Source organism: Haemaphysalis longicornis, unplaced genomic scaffold (assembly GCF_048455015.1).
Source record: "Haemaphysalis longicornis isolate Haplotype H1 unplaced genomic scaffold, Haemaphysalis longicornis Haplotype H1 scaffold_2, whole genome shotgun sequence".
NCBI lineage: Eukaryota > Metazoa > Arthropoda > Arachnida > Ixodida > Ixodidae > Haemaphysalis > Haemaphysalis longicornis.
In genome coordinates, this window is record NW_027526295.1 from 76396788 (window position 1) to 76417646 (window position 20859).

A 20859-nucleotide genomic window follows, 5' to 3' on the forward strand; every position below is an offset into this window, starting at 1 on the left:
GCCATCGCCGATACCTTTGGGGATATGCATTACGTCCTATATTTCCACCATAGCGCCGTCCATACCCTTGCACAGGACCAGTACATGTTGAATGCAGGTTGTGATGGCTGCCCCAGTATCCGGAGACCGTACCGGTAAATGCTGTTCTGCTAAAGCTTGCGCGCCACGGCTTTGTCGAAAACATTCGTAAACCTTTCCTAGAATGGAGCCCAAGTAGTCATCTCTGCTCTATGGTTGTGGTAGCAAGCCTCGACAACTTGCCTGAAAAGATAGCCCAAGCTCTTTAATTTAGGGGAATTGTCCCACCACTGCGTGATGGTTTCCTCGTGGGAAGAAAGCCAGTCTTCCACGTCATCATGGCCTGTCCCGCTGTGCATAACAGGCTCAGGCTGGGGTATATTTCCAGGGCAGCTTATAGGTGGCTGCTGCCCCTTAGGAGTAGGCTGTTGGGCTGCTTCCTGGGACATTGTGGTGAGCAGCCAAAGGTTGTGAAGCTCCAGGTTTCCCGATGGACCCGCACCCCCCCTAATTGCACGGGGGTTGATTCGTAGCGAAGCACAGACACTGGAATGAATTGACTAGGTAATATCGGGTAGAGTAGTCTTCACCCTCTGCTGTCTCGCGGTGACTGCTAGCGACGGTTCGTGAGGGCAGGTGGTGACAGTGATTAACGAGAGGCCATACCGGCTCGATGGTGAGTGGTGTCACCTATTCCTCAGTACAATACGCATATTCTTGATACTAAATTTAGGTAAAAGTACCGCCTATCCTTGTCCGTCACGTCCTTCGTCTATTTTACTTGGCAAAGCGGTGGTTTAACATGAAGTGCCAACTGCGTAACTGGTTCCTCGCCGAGCCCAACAACGCCTAAACAGTGGCCACCGTCCCCCACCTAGAAGACGACTATGCCCTATGCATCTGGCACACGAACTCAGATGCACCTTCCTACCATTAGAACGCGGGGTCACTACGATCTCCGAAGTAACTTACATCAAGCCAACTCAAGCAACAAACACCTAGGTTGGTGAAATGGCTTGTATCCCCACTGCAGGTTGAATCTCTTGCGGTTACCCCTAGCCGTGATTCTTGGAACGTTGCTGAAGGCTTTCTTTACAGAGGAGGAGATAAGAGAAAGCGGGTGCAAGAGATGGAGGCACTTGCGAAACACCTGTTCGTCCGCAACGACGACCACCTGTGGCGTAGTAGGGAAGAATTATGGTTGGAGAAAAACGTCCAGGGAGGCAAACTAGGAGGCCATCATCGCTAGGAAAGCAGACACGTTTACACTATTTACAGAGAACTGTTCTCAGTAGCCATTCTGATGCCTCGCCTAGTCGTCGTCTTCATTCCTATATGAGCCTTTTGAGCTCATGCCTCTTCATTATGGTCCTCTACGAAAGTTTCACCACTATCCCGCACGACCAGAATTCGCGCAAGCAGGAATAACTAAATCGATGCAGGCACTACGAGTCAACGTTAGGGCATTTTGTATGCCCGAGTCCTGGGTCTATACGAGGATAGTCCACGGTTCATGTGCAGCGGGTGTCTCAATTAATCCTTTGTTATCTAAGGGTTTCCCTGTTTTCTAGACTTCGCGTTTTTCTACCCTCTGTCTGATATCCTTCTGTGTTGTAGCCCGATATCTTTCGGTGTTGTTCAGATCAGGTGCTCACTGAAGATGTAGCTTCACGACCGCTTGGCCATTTTATCTGGCGGGCTGGTTGGAACCTAGAATCCTTGAATCCTCTCCAAAGTGAGTACAACCACCACAATCGCACGTTTTTTGAAACATGTTTAAACACGTCGATAATCATGGACGTCCTCTTGATGTCAGCAGCTTGTTGATCTATCCTCGTTCGTAGAAAAGAGAATATGTGGTCGTTTGCAGTGTCCACACCTACGTAAAAATGTAGGTCATCAAGGCGTCCGAGTCTTTACGGGCAGAGCGTTCACACTGTTTACACCGTGTGGCACTGCCATCGTTTGGCGTAGATTCTGCACTTTTATCTCGGTCGTGCGCCTTAGGCCGCATAAGCAATCCTGTCACAGCCACACCTTCAGAACGTGGTCACTGCTTCCGAATTGTGATGACTCGTTATTGTCCAGGGTACTTGCCTGAACGGTTGTCTGTATCCCACCTGCGTCTATATTCACATCTATATTTTAAATGTCTTCATTGATACAGACTGCACGTACATACCTTCGGTTCACAAAGAAGGTCTCTACCACTTCTGAAGCTAGGATTTACCGGTGATGCCTTCCGAAGCCGGACCGTCGTCGTCATTCACGGTATTCTTTTGTGATGCTGATGAGATCGACTGAGGTAGCCGGGGAACCCCTATGAATCTCTCTTCGTTACAGATACTGTGAATGCAGTGTAATGACGTTTTGAGCTCTGAGTGAAGGAGGTAACGTTGTCCGGCATGTCTCTTGCGAATCCTCAGTCAAGTCATTCGAAAAGGCGCATGCTGTCGGTACAGGTGAGCCAATCTTGGTTGGAGATCTTCGGGGTCGAAGAGCGGTCACTGAAATGCCCATCGACGTCTTTGAAGTAATTTCAGTGTCAAGGTTTCTGTTCCCATCCCCATGTTCATTGCTTTCACTTGTACTAGTCGAGCTACCTTCTAGGTGAAGTTCCTGCCTCTAAACTCTCGGTAGAACTGTCTGCGGTGGAGTGTTTTCCTTTCATTTATACAGTCTTCGTTTTAGTGTGGATGAATCTGTACGCTTCTTTCAACGACTCTAAAACGTCTTCATGTCGGCCGCCAAGCAGGGTTCGGCAAGCAAGGGCGCTCAGCTTCTCGTGGATTCCAGGATGTCGGTCGGCGCGGTGCCGTAACCTGGCCAAGCAATCCGTGGCATCGCGTATCTGGTTTCTTTTAGAGCGCGGTTATGCCGCAGATAAGCTTGTCATTGATTTCAAGGAATCTTTTCTGCGAAAGTAGAAGCCGGTCCGCCTGGTTCGATGCCTCAAGAGGAATTGAATTCCGCTTGATGGCTCACCTCATCTTGTTGATTGACATTCCTTTTTTCACACCATGTGGAAGAATGTCCAGGGAGCAAGGGAGGAGGCCTTCACCGAAATAAGAGCAAATAAATTTAGAGTATATACAGACAATCATTATCACTAGCCATCTCGATGCCTCGCCTAGTTGACTTCGTAATAATTCGTGTATGTGGCGGCTGAGGTCGTGGCTGCTTCGTCATGCTCGCCCTCAAAAGCTACAACAATGGGAATTAGAGGAGTGGCCCTAAAGACGGTGTAGGAGAAAACCGACCAGAATTGCGCGAAAAAGCTCACAAACCAGCGCAGTACCGGCACCGGCTCGAATAGGCTGAGACGAGAACAGTACGAAGACCAACTAGAGAAACCAGGTATTGCTACCTGGTTTTCTATAATAACCGCAACACATGTAAGGAAGCTATCACGTTCCTACAGCGTCCAAAAGTAGCCTACCGTTACAGGCGGGTGCTTTTCGTGGATAAAGATAGCGACCACTTTCATCCCCGCACAAATACTTTAATGACAAGGTACGACAGCATTCAAGGTCACATTTTTTCCTAATAACATATGTAAGGGTGTCTCAGCGACTCCTGGTCACTATGCCGAGCTTTACAGAGCACAACGTGAAAGAAATTGTCATGGAGTCATGTACGATGCTTGTTGTATCTAAAGAGTGCATCAGCTCTGAACCTGTACCAAATGCAATCGTCAGTAAACAATGCCCTCCGCACACATTAGAATATATTGATTTTGGCACTAAGGTTGAGTAATCTTCCTCTCCGAAAGGGCAACCCTTCAAGTGTGCCTTGCCACTGATACTAAGTGTGCTACAAGATGTAAAAAAAGCGCAACAAGAGGAGAGAATCCTGAACCAGGCTAAGACGCCCTACCCATGCAGGCGTCCCACACATGGGCTGCCTCACAATTGTCTCTACAACACTTCGAAAAATTTCTGCACGACATTGATTTGATTTCATTGATTATGGGGTATAACGCCCCAGCTCTACACAGTGGTTTGATGCACGCCATAGCTTAGTTTTGGCCACCTGGGGGTGTATAACGTGCGCCAAAACATCAAACTCACAGGCATTTCTGCTTTTAGACTCCATCGGAAATGCGGCTGCCGTGGCCAGAAATCGAAACCACCTGTTTTTGGAAAACCACCACAGCAGTTAGAGTAAACGTCCACGATACGACCGAAAGCTCACTTCGAGTTTAGCAAATAAAAAATATTATCAAAATAAATGCTCGAAATAAAAGATGTGCATCATTGATATCTCCGAAGAAACCGAAAGCAAAATAAAAATACTCCACCAAGCAATGACGGAAGGACAAGATGAAATTTGGAAAATTGGAGCGACCATCTTCACCCATCCATGTGAAGAAACCCGCATAACGTTGGCGGCGTTAACAAATTTATTCGTATCATAATAGCTCAATTGAAGATGGTGGGGGAGAGAAAATTTGGAAAGACAAAGAATAGAGCAACAGTGAGAGAGGGAGAAAACACTTATTTAGTGAGACACCGGGTTCATGTGGGCGGGGGGGTAGCCGCAGACGAAATGGCCGAAGCGACTTGTAGCGCCCGTTGCGACAGGGCCTGTTGAACCACGAGGCAAAAGGTACCCAAGGGCTGCAACCAGTAGGTGGGGGGGGAGACGGGTGAGGGTCTGCGGGGCATTCGCACAAAGACTGGTAGAGCATGTCGAGGTTGCGGTGTCAATGACACCCAGCGGAGTGGAAGAGGTGTAGGTGGGCGTGCTGCAGTTGCGCGCGATGGGGGAAGCAGTGGTTTTGAAGACTGCGCCACATCCATGCTTCCATGGAAAATTCGGCGTTAGGTGGGGTAGTATCCGGCGGCTGAGGCGGTAATGTTGCGTAATGTCATGGTATGTGGTGATGGCGCACCTCATAACGAGTGTCCCGTGCGTAATACCAAGTGCTCGTGGGGGGTATTGTTGCTCGGGCCTGCTGCTTAGCCACCTTGTTGGTTCCCACGCCAGTGTGAGTCGGTGCCCACAGCGGCATCACCGGCTTGTCGGGGGTCTTCATAGTAGGAGTTTTAGCGCCTATGCTGAGGTGTTCCCATTCTCATAGTTTCTTAGCACCTGCTCTAAATATCATAGGGCGACGTTTGGCTTTCGTGTCTTGGTTATGACGAGAGACAGGGCTGTTTCTTCTGCTGCGTTGGAGTTTGCCGTAAAGATGGAGGCTGTGATTGTTGGCTGCGGTTCTGTGCCGGAGGCGGTGCCTGAGATTGCGAAGGACGCAGTGTTGAGATACCGTCCCGCATCCACATACACGGTTTGCTTGTCTGGTGGGTAGTTCGGCGAGTGTAACTGTACGCGTACCTCTCTCCTCGCGTCGATGGTCGGGTGGATGTTTCTAGAGATTTGTTTGACCTTGATTTGGGCTCGCACGCACGGCACAGATACACAGGCTGGCACCGGCAACGACGGGAAGGTCGATGCTGCAACGGCAATAAAAAACATGCCTTATAAAAGATGACTAACGAAATAAAGACATATACCTGACAACAACACCCTCACGAAATTAAGACAAATATAAATACCCCCGGAAAGAAACACCGACAAACGAACATAACAACTACGAAAAGCCCCAACCATACATTACTTCTTGCATCTGCAGAAGAATATTTACCAGTGAAGTTAAGGTCAAATCACCGCTAAAATTGAAAGCGTGTATATTGCAGAAAAAACTGTAAACGTTACCTCACCCAACGTATTTGGCCCCCCATACCCAAATATGGCCACAAAATTACAAAGAAGAACCTTGGTGTAAGACTCATACGCATTAGTACCCAATTATCTCCATTTCTGGCCATCGTTAAAAAGAATATACCTAAACTTCTGAAGAGTCTTTCTGAATAATACAGCAAAGTTGTATCTTCAATAAGAGCTTTTGCAAACTTAGGTTTCAGAAGTTTAGGCAACAACGCCAAGTATCGCACCCGCGTAAAACGAATACTGGGGAATTGGTTCGCAAACTTGTAGGCATTAGCCATTACTTTTGCTGTGATCTAAACGGCTTGTAAGTAGGTGACGGTTCCACTTAGTGCGGGCTAGTTTTTCTCGACATAGCTCCAACTTTCTGCGGTATCTATACAGGAACTCTAGTACACGCCTGATAATTCATCAGTAAACATTGATGAAGAAATGTCTTGTAGCCCCCTTGGTTTATTGTAAGATTGCCCCTCGACTTCTGAAAATCTTAGAAGAGAAAAATCTGCGCTCGTAAATGTGTTCTCCAATATTACAACGAAGCTGTATTTATCTAATCCCCGAGTTGTCATACCTATGTGGAACGAAGACTGGGGGCTTGGTACGCCACCACGTGGGCGTTACAATGTATTCTTGCTGGCGACCTACACTGCTGGTCGGTTGTTCACAGCAACTCCTGGGCTTGCTAGAGCTCCTCTATATAGCTGCAGTATCTTGAAGGGTCTATAGAGAGAAACGCAAGGGCGCGACTGAATTTACTTAGCGGCGAGTTTTAAGTGCAAAGAAGAATTGGTAAAAAAGGCCTCAGGGAGTCCTTATTTTGCTGTGGGATGTCTACGGTTTCCCCTCGAAAAATGTCTCACTAATGCCTTTCTGCTGAAAGTTGAAGCCCGCTTTATGGAAATAAATATAAGGTTGGTATTTAAAAGCTCCTTCCCGCATATTGTGTATTGCACTGTGAAGGGTGGCCATTTACAGAGCGGGTATGGTTCCCAGCTCCACCTTATATTCCCCTCCACCACCGCCGCTTCTTTCCCGAGTCGTGTACACTGCTACGCGGCGCACCCATCTACCCCACTGCTATAGTGTAATGCCACGAACTCATCCATCTGCGCGGAGCTGGGATACACGTTGTCGCTGCATAATAACACGCAATTGTCGCTACCCAACCACACGGTTGTGTCCTTAGCCTGTGAAGTAGGGATGGGGCCGCGATTTTTAAAGCAGAAAAGAGTAAAGCCCCTTTGCAGGTAAACACGAACAAAGAAGAGTCAACCAGACAAATAAATTGCTGGATTTCGCTATCCCATTGTGGAAAGTCTGTGATTTTTGAATGAGTATCTCTACTCACAAACATATAGACGTTTTTATGCCTAAAACGGTTTAAAAGGGTGCATGCCCACCTAGCAAAATGATAGTATTTAGACTAGTTAGGAATGTTATTCGTTGAAAGCACAATACTATTTTAGACATCGCCATCGACCGGTAAGACAGCTATACTCAAAGTAAGCTTCGGGAAAATCCCATTGAGTGGTATGCAGAAGCAACGATGTGTCGCTGACGCACCGTACCATTTATTTTGAATATAAAAAGTTCCCAAGAGCTGAGTGGCCATTCTGTTTTAACGACTGCCGAGAATTTCAATCTTCAGGAACAAAGGTCTGGATTTGGTCTGCAAAGGGCTGAATGGCCTGCGCGGTTCACAATGCGCTAGTAAATGCGTGTCCTTAGTATTGCGTAGCGACGAATTGCTCTCGCGTGCCCTATCACAGCGTAATATTGCAGGAAGGATATAACACCCCTGTAATGAACTCCATTATAAACGCGCCCAAAGAAAGACTATTTGTGGAAAAAAGAAGGCCCGACCAGCTTCATCTCTCTCGAGTCGTCCCTCCGCACATTGAGCACCTGTTGCTTCTTTCGGCCCTTTTTCTTTCTCTGTTTTCTTCGGCCATAGGCAGTGAATGTTATACGGGGTTTTGGTTGTGGGTAGTCATCACACCAGTTAGGTTCTAGCCATTCTACTTCTTGAGGAGAGATTTCCCGGAAAATCGTGAGCAAGATTTCGCATCGGTGATCTTCGCAAACTTCGCAGTCGCACACGACGGTTACCTAAAGCAAATAAAACTCGCTCGCGACAGCAAACTAACACCACTACAGGGGCAGAACTGTACCGTATCATTTTCTAGGGGTTCGGGGGTGATATTATTCATAACGTATCACTTTTGTACATACAACTACAGGAAAACTGTCACAGACCATTGCGCATGTTTCTAGAATGTCGTCATTAGTTATGAGATAGTTAAGGGGCTCGGAAGACACAAGGAATAAAAAGCATCCTTCACCTTCAGAACATCGTCTGAATCTTGTGGGCGCCCTGTCATGATGACCCTAGGAAATGAGACAGCCTCCTCTGGCGGCTTATGAATGGGCAGTGAATATAAATACGGTTGTAAATATTATGCAGGAGGGCTTTGTACACCATCAAACAGCCAGGGAAAACTTTCTGATCACCCTAAACCCCTATTCCCGATTCCCTTGTTTAAATTTCGCTGGCAACATGTCCGCCTCAGAGGGGTCATAACTGTTTACTAAAAACCCCTGCGTTAGTCTCTACTAAACGAAAATAGTTTTTCATTGTTCTCCAGCAAAGGAGATATCAATCACTTGTAAAATTCTGAACACCACTTACAACACTGAACCGGTGCAGTCTTAAGTTTTTCGCATGCAGTGTCATTAATTCGCATGCAGTATAATCTTTTGTAGATAGTTTGTGTGCTTATAAATTGCTTTTTTGTAGCCCTTAAGCAGCTTTTTGACTTGGAAAGTACCGTTACACTTTTAAATAGCCTTTGGTATAGAGCGTAGCGGGTCATTGTTGCTAGTTTTACTTGTCATACTCAGCAAAAGGCATGCTTCCCGTTCCTTCACGCACTCATGGTGGTCGCTTCCTTGTGTCTTGTTCTTCCGCTCTCCGATCGTTTCAAAGAGCGCTCTCTCCCGAGTTCCTTTACTTTTTCGGTTGTCTTTGCGCTGTGTGTATTATTTAAAGCGTGTGTTAGAGGACATATATTTGTCCTCGTTAAGTTGACCCCGTAAAATGCAATAAAATGACCGTGTATGGAAACCGTCCCACTATTGACAAAATAGGCCGGGCCGGTCAACAACGGGACAGCGGGCAATTTCACAACAAAGGATATATTCTATTTGACGTCCTTCCGGCTAACCTGACACCAAATTTCATAAATGACAACGAATAGCAAATCGGAACTGTTGGTATGAAGTCATCTTGGTTGCAAAATCGGTCAAGCAACATGGACGAAAGAAACAGCGCCTTGCTCTGCATCTTACTTCGTCCTTGTTGTTTGAGGGCGTTTTCCTCCAAATTGAATCGTTGAATGATCTCCTATTTTCGCGATACCAACCCAACAAAACAAAAGCAGTCTGGAACACTCCCTGCGTGTGATAATTGAAGCCCCTTGATTTCGGCTGCTATTTCTCATCAATACCGACCGTGAACTATAGCTGTTTGCTACCACACGGGAGGTAGTTAGCATGCGTCCTCCATTTTTTTATTGTTACCGTAATTCAAAAAACAATACCTTGACTTCCCAAGTAGAAAATAGCTCAGGTTTAAGACTTGCAAGCATACTTATGCCGTACGAGAGGTCTGTCTTGTTTGATCTTTTAAGAGCAGTGACTTGCGCCGATGCAAACACAGTGACCGTAAAGCCATCGCACATTTCATACGAGAGCGAGTGACCAAGCTCCGGTGAAGCAGCTGTTAACCTTCCCCCTCCCTTGCCACGCGTTACTGCGGTGGCGATGCTCTGAGGGGGCGCAGCTGCAAAGCTTAGTCACAGCGGATCACGTGGCGTAGTGTCGCACTTGCCACAGTTGCGCTCCGGCCGCTGTTGTTGTAGTAGTTGCGTCCCTATATTTCAAAAGAATTCAATACAGACTTTCTTGGATGGCATGGCCAAAACCAAAATAAAATATGCGTGACGGAGTCATGCCACCCGCCGCTATCAGGGAAACGCAGAACGAAAGAAACGACATTTTTTTTCAGCACAGACTATACAGAGAAAAATGACAAAAAACGACTAAAGTTGACCGGCATAGGTTCGCTGAAAAATATCAAAAGGAGTTCACTGGCGTAATAACACCAGAACAAAATAATAAACACACATCTGATCGCATTACACGCAAAGCGAAAAACCAAAAGTCCCAGAATGCACACATCATTCATGCACTGGGCAATGGCAAAAATAACGGCGTTAACAGCTCCTGTCACAGCAAACTGTCATTTGCATGGGCGATTTGTTTCTTTTAATATTTTATACCATTTGTCTCAGCTACGGCATTCAATTAGATCTGGAATACGAAGCTATTAATTTCGAAGCTGAGGGATTTGCAATGTTGCCCTTCAGTCGTCATACCCTGTCGACAGCGGCACATTTCGATCAAGCACATTCTAATTTTTATGGACCACTATGAAAATGCTGATTCAGTAAGACTATATATTGTTTTAATTGTTCTGGCGCACTACTTCTAGGGATTTTTTGGTTGTAAAGTTGCTGTACCAGTAATGTTTCGTAATTTCGAACTACATCTTTCCTGTTGTACATGTTGCACATCTTTCCTAACCCTTTAGCTTTGGAATAGCCGCTATTCCGTGTTTTTGAAGTGGTGCACTATTAATTAGTTTTGTTTGCTTTGCCATAAGCCATACTAGGAAGAACAAGTGCAGCCGTGAATGTAAACGCGCGCAATAAACTTCAAATTTTACACTGGGAGGCACGTAGCATCGTTGCCGGTTTAGTGCGCTAACAGCTAGAAAAAGATTGGTTTTAAGAAAAGCTATGTGTGGGGACCACGATAGATTTTAATGTAATGTTACCCGTGATGTCACCCGTGAGGGTACCACAGGTTGTGTTACCCAGCGTAGTGTTACCCTAAGGGAGCGAATTGTTTCAGACTCTAATAATATTGATGTATATAATCCCCCACCTACGGTTTGTAGGAATGTTTTCTTTTGGCCTGTATAACAGATATATCGTTTTGCCTACATTCAACTCCAAACCAATTTATCTGAGCCAAACACCTAATTGTACCAAAGAATTATTCATTTTTTTTAAGGGGAGATAAATATGCCTGCCCGAGAAAAACACACTTGTAAAATCAGCGTGTAATAAATTGCTGTGACCTGCAGATTTCAAATGCCATCATTAAATAAAAGAGCAGAAGTGGATCGAAAATCGATTCTACAACAACTGCACAATAAATGTACTTAGTGTCCGATATATCGCCGCATATTTTTGTATACCGTAACCACGACGTTAAGTAAATATGAACCAGTAACAATGCTATACCTGTAACAACGTAAACTAACAGTTTTTTAAAGGCACGTCGTGTTGGATGCTATAAAATGCTTTTTCCTAATCGAGAAATATGCCCAGTGTGAATACATTTATCTCACTATTTTCAAGCATTTGTTCTTTTATTCCAGGAAGCTCCGCCTTCGTGGATTTGTCGTTTTTGGAATCATTGCTCATCTCTTATAATGTTGCATTAGGGAATGGCACAATTAGTCGTTCGTTTAATAAGCGTTCTGCGATCTTTGCGAACATTGATATCACTGAAATTCGTCGATGGTTATTTAAATTGTTCTTTTGGTTGCCTTTATGTGTAACTGCCTCACAAAAAGGTCTCCCTAAGGTCTTCGGAAACAAAGCGATCCGACGCGATAAGACTTGGTTCACGGACACTCCCCTCTACATTTTTTAACAGCGAAGCCCTTCAGCAATTCTTTGATTCTGGTGTTTCACACTACTCAGTATAACAGCATGAAGAAAAAAAATGACCAGCATCGGCGCGCTTCGAACGTGTGTCACCTAAATCAAGAGAATTAGAGCTAGTCGCCTTACCCACTCGGCTACGACCATCATCATCATCATTTAATTCCCCTAAAGGCCCTGTCTGGGGCATTACATAAGGAGGGGGCAGAAAGGTGAGCTTCCGATGGTCATAATTAAACAAGGGGAAAACACAGGGTCAATATCAAAGCCCCGTAAACACGAAAACAGCAAGAACAATAAGACTACATAAACATGACAACAGCAATACCAGGAGGATTGCACAAATGGGCGGAAGCGAAAAACACGAAAGCGTATACATGTTCGGACAAACAAAAGAAAAAACAAGACAAGAGGAAAAACAAATGGAACACCAAATAGAAAGATCGGGCAACATGTAAAGCAGGGAAGCCATTTGGGGAGAGAAACAAGAAGGTACTCCTCCCAGCAGCCGTTTGACTGCATGGGGTAACAATGGCTTAAGAAAAATAAAACGAGGTATCAATGGGGTAACAATGGTTAAAGAAAAATAAACGAGGGAGAAAATACAACAGATTTAACATCATTCATGAAAAGGTTAACCAAAAGTATGGAGAGCACACAAGCAAAGGTGGCGCACAACAGGCTTGTAGTGATCCCTTCAGTAGTTTGAGCACATGTAGTCACAAGAGGAAATAAGGAGAACACGACACATGGGGCGCCAATAGGAGGAGGATGTGTCAACAAAAATCAGGTTAGCGCATGAGGTAACAGCGATAAAAAAAGAGCAAGGAGATGACCATACATGGAAACTATACACTAACATCTGGGTGTGGTCGTACTACCTGCTGTTCTGACATGGGGTCTAGTTGTATGCGTGTACTGTTAATGAACTCTTCAATTTGGTATGGTCGCATTCAGTTGCTATAGATTCAGGCAGGTTATTCTACTCCTCTATGGCGATAGGAAGAAAATATTTGTTGAACGCATTTGTGGAGCCATACAGGAGCTGCTTGCTCATTGAGTTATGCAGGCGGCGTGAGGTGCGCTGGGGGGCTAGCAATGATGAAGTGTGTATGTCGGGAAATGTATAATACAGTTTATGAAAAAGACAGAGCCTTGCTATTTTCCGCCTTGAAACAAGTGTGGGGAGACCGAGGGACGAGTTTATAGCTGAGATGCTCGAAGGAAAGCCGTACGTAGAAGAAATAAAACGGGCTGCACGATTAGGAATAGACTCAAGATAATTTATCAAATTGTTTGATAGGGGTTCCAAATTGCTGAGGCGTTATCAAGCTTTGCGCGTACAAAGTTAGTGTATGCCAATTGGCGGACTCAAGCAGGTAAGCATGATAGCGATCTTTGCATGTACCCGAGCATCTTAGAGGCATCGGCTGCACGTTTTTGGGTTTGGTCAGACCAGGTTAGTTTGATGTTTAAAAGGACACCGAGGTACCGGTAGGTCTCCACCCGTGATAAGTCAGTTGAGGTAACCGAGTATGTAAAGCGATCGGGAGAGCGTTTGCGGGTGACGTGCATAAATTTACGCTTTGAAACGTTTAGTTGCATCATCCATAGCGAGCACCAGTTTTCTAAGTGGATTAGGTCGTTTTGGAGAAGGAGGTGATCATTGTTACTTGAAATTTTCCTGTACAGAACACAGTCGTCTGCGAAAAGCGGATGGAGGAGGAGATGCCTGAAGGTAAATCATTCCTCATCATCATCATCGTTAGCCTATCTACGCCCACTGCAGGGCAAAGGCCTCTTCCATTATTCTCCAATTACCTCGGTCCTGTGCCAACTGCGACCAATTTATCCCCGCAAACTTTTTGATCTCATCTGCCCATCTAACTTTCTGCCGCCCCCTGCAACGCTTGCCTTCTCTGGGGATCCACTCTGTTACCCTTAATGACCAGCGGTTATCTTGCCTTCGCATTACATGCCCTGCCCACGTCCATTTCTTCTTCTTAATTTCTACTAATATGTCTTTAACATCAGTTTGCTCCCTGACCCACTCCGCTCTCTTCTTGTCCCTTCTTCTTGTCCCTTCTTGTCTTCTTGTACACCTATCATTTTCCGCTCCATTGCCCGCTGAGTCGTTCTTAATTTAAGTTGAACCCTCTTAGTGAGCCTCCAAGTTTCTGCCCCGTAGGTGAGTACCGGTAAGATGCAGCTGTCATACACTTTCTTCTTTAGCGGCAATGGTAGGCTGGTAAATCATTAATGGAGATTAAACATAAAAGAGGGCCGAGGACTGAGCCTTGCGATACCCCAGACGTTACCATGGTTGTGCGCGACTGACGTCCGGCGACGGTGGTGAACTGGGAGCGATCTGTTAAAAAGCCTCTAATCCACGATAATATCAGCGGGTGCAGGCAAAGGCACGGGAGTTTACTAATGAGTCTTTGGTGAGGGACACGATCAAAAGCTTTGGAAAAGTCAATAAAGATGGCATCTCTGTTTGAAAAGAAGAATCTAGATTGAGGTAGAGGTCTGTAGTGAGCTGGAAAAGCTGGGTTTCACATGAAAAACCCCGGCAGAACCCGTGCTGGTTGTGAACGAAGAAATTGTTATTGTCCAGGTGAGCAGAGGTATGGGAATAAATTATGTGCTCTAGTAGCTCGCATGTGATGCACGTTAGCGCGATGGGGCGATAGTTGGATGGGTCGGATTTATGGCCGGAAGACTGGTATAACTTTGCTCAGTTTCCAATCGTCGGGAATGGTGCCTTCAGAAATGGACTGGGTGAAAATAATTTGGAGAAAGCGGCTCGATGCTGTGTTGGTAGCCTTTAATATCTTTGCTTGAATATTGTCTGGACCAAGAGCACTAGAGGACTGCAGGTCCTTGATGAGTTTTATGATACCCTGTGTAGTTATTTCAATGGGAGCCATCTCGCTATAGTCCGAGCGTCGTAAAGTAGGGGTATTGTGGCTAGGTTCACAAGTGAATACACATGTGAAATAGGAGTTAAGGACATGAGGACACTGATCCTGCGGGGTTGGCGAGCCGTCCGAGTCAACGAGAGGGATGCTGTTGGAGTGGGCGTTTTTCGTGCCAAGTAATCTTCAAAACTTCTTCGGTTTTGTGCGTAGGATATCCCAGAGGTCATTGTGGAAGTATTTCTTTTTAGAGCGCCTGATCATTGCAATGTATTCGTATAAGCTGTGAAGATGTTTTTCCCATTTAGAGGGAGAAGGAGATTTCTTTGCCGCCCGGAAGAGGCGTTTTTTTTTAGTGATAATTTTCTTCTCGACACAGACACCTGATAGGGTACATGTGGCACGTACGTGCACCTAGGCTGAGTCTTTGCGTTCCGATAATTCGCTTTGCTTCTTCTAGATGCTTCTTCGTTGCCGTTATAGCAACAGAGATGGAGTATAGGCTACTGCGGCAGCGAACGAAAAACAACACGGCTTCAATCGTGGAATTAAGTCGTTGCGATGGTCGTTAATGTTGCGTACAGCTTCTTAACGTGCAAGTCTTACCCCATAGTATGAGCTCCTTTTCTTTTTTTTCTGGAATCTGCAGATCCAAGCTTGTAGATTTACAATCTATGTTGCGAGCTATAAAGCTTAACTTTAGGAAAAGCCCGATTTCATGTGTGTCTACACCAAGTAAGAAGACTATTAAAGAATGTGATTTCTTGGCTTAGTGATTTTACAAACGCGATGATGAGTCGGTGAACCTGTGAGGTCAATCAATCACGTTGACGTGCCTGTATAAGCATGTATAACTGACAAGGATTGGCAAAAAGAGAAACAGCGCGGATTTCTTTTTATCTCTTGCAGAACGTGCTGGACTTCCACATCAAGGACACGATGCCCTGGAGCAACATATTTTCAAATATCGATGAGCTTGATAAGAAGTTCCATTTCAGCCATGTCTTGGTTCAAGACACCAATCTTGAGCAGCTGTTCATTGCATTCGCACAGAAAAAGGATGCAGCACAAAGATCCTGAATTGCTTTCCCGCACCATGCTTTTGGTCCCATGAATGTTTATACAAGCAAAGTGACGCATTTTTAATTGAAGCATACCAAACAATTTGTCCCTTTTTCCTTATTTATTAAAATATTTAGGATCACAGGAAGTGTCTTTTACTCGCCTAATTTTGTTCTGTGTGCGTCTTTTCTTGTTTTTTTCTATTATTCTATTAACACTTGTTCTCTTCTAGTAACAACCGCGCGGATCGCTCACAGGTCACCTAAGTGAGTTTAATAGACTATTTCTGGGAACAAATAACTGCAAGAATAAAGAAGTGAAGCAGGTGTGATTCCGCACGCCACAAAATATTTCGTGAAAGTACCAGAACTTCCTGCTTATAAATCGTGACCGGTTTGTGTATACGCTACTCATTGGGTAAGCAGCACTTTGGTATGTTGTCGAGGGTTTGACGCCATACTGCCTGGTCAAGAAGCGCGCTTGAAATGGTTTACTGGTCACTCACCTATGTAAAAATATACAAATGACGTGTCGAGAGCGCTACGGCTTTTTTTTCACACTGAGGCAACCGGCTGAACGTTGCTTCAGTGTGCACACACAAAGATTACGCACACACACGATTCTGGGATTGAACGCAGACACCCTGTGCCCGACTTTCCTACGGCTTGCGCTTTAGAACTGGTTTATTCATTGGTTCCGTTTTGGATGCCCCAGCACGCAACTTGGACGGTAAAGGTATTCCTTTTCCAGAGAGGTACAGTCGTGGAAAATGAAACGCGAGCAGGAAAACGAGAACCAGAACAGAAGAATAGCGGGATTTTTTTCTATGCGCGTGAAAATAACGCCTGGATTAATTATGAAAAGAGATCTGAGAAATGTGACTTTCCAAATACACAAATATCGCGCCCTTTTTTGACCTCCAAGTAGTGAGTCTTTCAAAATTGCGTGTTCTGTATCATATCTTCGTGTCCGCATTTTATTTCTTCATGACTGTACGTGTCGCGTAATTTCGGTGTGATGCAGAGCGCTAATTAAGCGTGTTGAGATGTCGCCCCCTACGTGTAAACCGGCCCAGAAGATGACCAAAAACTTTTATTTACGAAAAAGAATGCGCGTAGTTTAGCTAAGAGAACTTTTTCACAATAAAGAAAAAGAAATATTGGTGCCAGCTGGGCTAAAACCTAGAGCCTACGGTCGAGAACCGACAATTCTCTCATTTAGGCTACTGAAGCAGAACAGTTAGTTCCTTTCAGCATTGCATTGAAAAGCAGTAGATGGCGCCGGTTGCGAAAAGAAAACTCCTGCCTTGTGCGCACAAGGGAAGCGAATCTTGCTGTGTGGCAACTCCGGCAGCAAATCATTGACCACTGCATAGGCCTGATTTGAAGGCCGGGCCCAGTCCCACTTTATGAATCCCGAACCTGGGACAAGGCCCGCAGCACATAGCCTGGTCCCGTCGTAAGAAGTCGCGCGTGTTCGTCACCAGGCCCGGTATTACACGCTGAAAGAAATTTGTTCTATTTGTTTATTACCCGCTTTTGCTAACACTTCAGTTATATTGTATTGTGGAAGTGAGTTAGTTTCAGTTAGTTTGAGTTTCAGTTAGTTGTGGAAGAGGGCAATCGTATGGTTAAGGCATGATCTAACTGCTCACAATAAAGATTGGTCCGCCATTGGTAAATCGAGTGCCTTCGAGTGACCGGATATCAGCACCAGAAAAAGGTATAAAAATTCTCTTATAACTACTGCACACAATTTCGTAGTAGAAATCGAGATCCCCTGTCCATAAACATGTACACAGAGCATCACAAGCCATTTCTCACGCTAATTAATGGCTTTTTTGTACATTTTTCTGTAACCCCACCCCTCTCTCCCACTCTCAAGTGGCAGTATTGCATTTGCTAGAGCTGCAACGCTGCTGGGAACATGTGGTATATCACTTCGTGTGTACTCAAAGGCCTCCGTAAAGCCCTCTATGAGCCATCCTGAGTTCGGTCGAGCCAAACCTAGCCAGTGCACACGGCGTCGATGCCGAAGCCATCACAGGTTCACGGCTCCGAGTCCGAGAAAAGCCCGGGACTGCGGCATTGATCCCTGGCCCACCAATAACCGCTTCGGGCCAGGTCCGCTCGTTCAAATCATCCTGGGGTTGTGCAGAGCCCTAGCGACGCACCCTCACGCAGCAAGCTTTCTGCCGAAAGCCCCATTGCAGCTAAGCCTTACTCTGTGCGTGCGTATCGCTTTGCTAGAAGAGCAGCAGCTGACGTGTACGAGCCAGACCTTGGCCTAAAGTTTCAATTTGAGGTCGTACGACGTAAAGCGGTCCCCGAAGCTTGACGTAAATAGTAAAAAAAACGCAAAATTTTGAAATATGTTTTGAGTGACGTTCCCACAAATATTTTTCCTATCCACCTTCTCACAAACCTGGACGATAAAAAGAAACCCCCGAAAAGAAGGACGGAAACAAGTACTCTTGAAAACAAACCAAACGTGGAACGCCTCATCTGCATAAAATTTATGTTTTGTGGAGTTGACCATTTTAGTCGTTATAATACAGTACACAAAGATAATGAGAAAATACAAAAATGGAAAAGAAGGGTCAAGAGAACATTGAAAGTATAAAAATACATCTGATACAGCTTCTCCTAAAATGACGACGAGAATAAAAAAATTTTTAAAGTTGCAGAGGAGTCCAGCGTTTAGCTCTACGATGTTTGGCGCTATAGGGAAACTTCGGCATGCAGGAAGCGTTTTGTATTGCAGTCGTGCATTTGCCATGTATGCTTTCGAGAATTGCAGTTCAGCTACGATAGATAGACTAGCCTCAATGATCACTGCGGCACTGCTGAACTCCAATGCCGGTAGCACCGCCGTATTTCCGGCAGCTTCAGTCCGGCTGGAGTCCGACGACCGCATCTCGGCTGTCCTCCGGTGGCCGAACTTCGGCCGTACTCGGGTGGCTTTGGAATGACCGGAGCCCTACGGCTGGAATCTGGCCGTATGAACGTAAGCCGGTCCACTGGCCGACGGACACTGGCCGTTGGACAGCTATGGGAGTACGGCCGTTTACGGCCAAAAGACCCACATTTGGACACGCGCCGAACATGGCTGCCAGAAAAAGGCTGGACAGAAAATCACTGGCCAAAGCACACCGGTTTGATTTAGGCCAAACAGTCCTGTGCAGCCTGGGTTGGAGCATATCCGATAGTTGCGGGGGCAGCGGCCATTTTCCGAATTAAATACGACAGCAGGAAAATAGAAACAAACGGACACTGAAAATTATAGATTAGAAGTGTTGCCAGCAGAGCGTACAAGTCAGCAACATTACTACTATAAAGGAATTCATTCTACATTGCAACTGGCAGCGCTGCAGGCGAGGAACGAAGTCGAATGAGACCACAGCTCACAGGCCCCACAGAAAAATTCAGCCCACCTATGGTGCAAGGCGGCCACTATTACAAAGAGCGACATTTGAAACTGAAAAATGCCGACATGTGGTTAAGGCCAGACAATACTACAAAATTATACGGGCCTATGAATAGGCTCTTTCAAATGTGCAGTGACACAGCTTGTGCTGTCAATTTAGCCAACAGCGCGGCCTAGCCAAACTGTGGGGAATTTACCACAAATTGGTAGGGAGTGGCAAATTTAAAACTTTTGACGCGCATCTGCTCCTTGCGTTGGAATTGTCGCAAAAAGGCGATAGTCTTTTTCTCATTTTCAAAGTAAACGCCTCCTTTCGCTTTCTCGCTCACCTCTTATGTTGTTCCTCTTGGATCGAGCTCCTGCCCCTGTTGCATCGAGCTCTTGCCAAGGCAAACATGGTAAAGGTTTCCGTAGGTCTATTTAAATTTACCGCGTTTTACTGCTCCATGCCGGGTGCCTTTATGCAAGCGCTGCAGTATAGCGTAAAGGCGCGTGAATAGAGGCATCCTACTTCATCGTTTATAAAAATTCCCCGCATTTCCCCGAGGGGAAGAATGTGAAAGTGCGAATGCACGAGTTGGATTTGCGCGGTTCGGTAATGTTCGCGAAAGAGAGATCACACACACACACACACACAACTACAAAGAAAGAAAGATGCATATTTTCACAGACACCTATTTGTGTTGTCGTTGTACTTGATTGCTAGAGCGGATCGCAGCTTCGAAATTTCGTGTCAGTACTCCTTTAAGCAGGTGCATTAGCCCTTCTCACGCCCGATTCTTGACCAATCCCCTACATGGGTATGTGCCATGTCAGCGGCCAGGCAGCGCGCGCCCATCTCCCACCGTTGGCAAGGAAGACGAGGAGATTCCTGGCCAATCCCCCACGTGGGAATGTGCCATGTAAGCGGCCAGGCTGCGCGCGCCCATCTCCACTTGCGCGGACATCGCCGGTGGACGCAGGTTCAGGGTCGCTTAAGAAGTGCACTGCACTTAAAACCTCGTTGCCCTAGTCCGCATTCGTTTCAAGCCGAACGTGGAACCTATCAAGTGGAACGTTTCATAACTGTTGCCTCTTGATTTTTTAAAATGCCGCCAGGAGATATAGTGGCGCGGGAGACAGCAGGCGACAGCGTGAACTTTTTTTCGGCAGTGGATGTAGTATTTTATTTCGCAAAAATCAAGCAAGTACGAATGTTTTTATAAGAAACACTGCAAAAATCTGTGGTATATTAATTTGCTGCTTCATATTTGAGTGATGACTTGTTTATGTTCAACAATGTTGACAAGTATGAACATATAAACCGAACTTAGACTTTTAGATTTGGCTGTGCGTATAGACGACAAGTGCACAGACTTCGTTTCACTTTGGCCGGCTGGCTGAATCGTGTCACAGACAGACAGAGAGACAGACCGAAATTTCTCGATTTAAGTAGCCCAAGAAAGACCATCGTCTTTAAAATCGGCTCTTCGATACCCTTATTCTCACAGCCTCAACGTAGCGGGTAGTGGAAGATATCAAAAAGACGTTCTCCCCTTCTGCATCCCTCACGCCCCTCCTCCGCTGCCATCTATACTATGGCCCAGTGTGCGCCAGGAGCTGGACGGCCGGTTTTCACTGAGAGAATTGCAGGATGCGCTTTCTCAGGTCTGGTCTAAGTCTGTTCCAGGACACGACGGCATTACATCGCAGCATTTGCGCAGCTTTTGACGAAGTGGCACAGGAGCGTCTTTTAGAACTCGCAAATACACACTGGGAACGAGGAGAGGTTCCTTCGGATATCAAAGTCAGGTTAGTCACTCCCATACCAAGTTCCTAATACAGACTCATCCAAACTAGCCAATATAAGGCCTATTACATTGACGTGGACGCTATGCAAGCCTATAGAGGGCATGATTTACAATCGAAAG

At 45.8% G+C, this 20859-nt stretch overlaps 1 protein-coding gene across 1 annotated transcript in view; it reads left to right on the forward strand.

Moving 5' to 3' along the window:
* Positions 1-15541, forward strand: part of LOC144168090 (phospholipid-transporting ATPase ABCA3-like) — a 42693-nt gene extending 27152 nt beyond the window's left edge. Inside the window, exon 5 of the mRNA XM_077697162.1 lies at positions 15371-15541. Within this exon, the coding sequence (XP_077553288.1) occupies positions 15371-15541 (171 nt within the window). The remainder of the gene's footprint in view (positions 1-15370) is intronic.
* The last annotated feature ends 5318 nt before the right edge of the window (positions 15542-20859 follow it).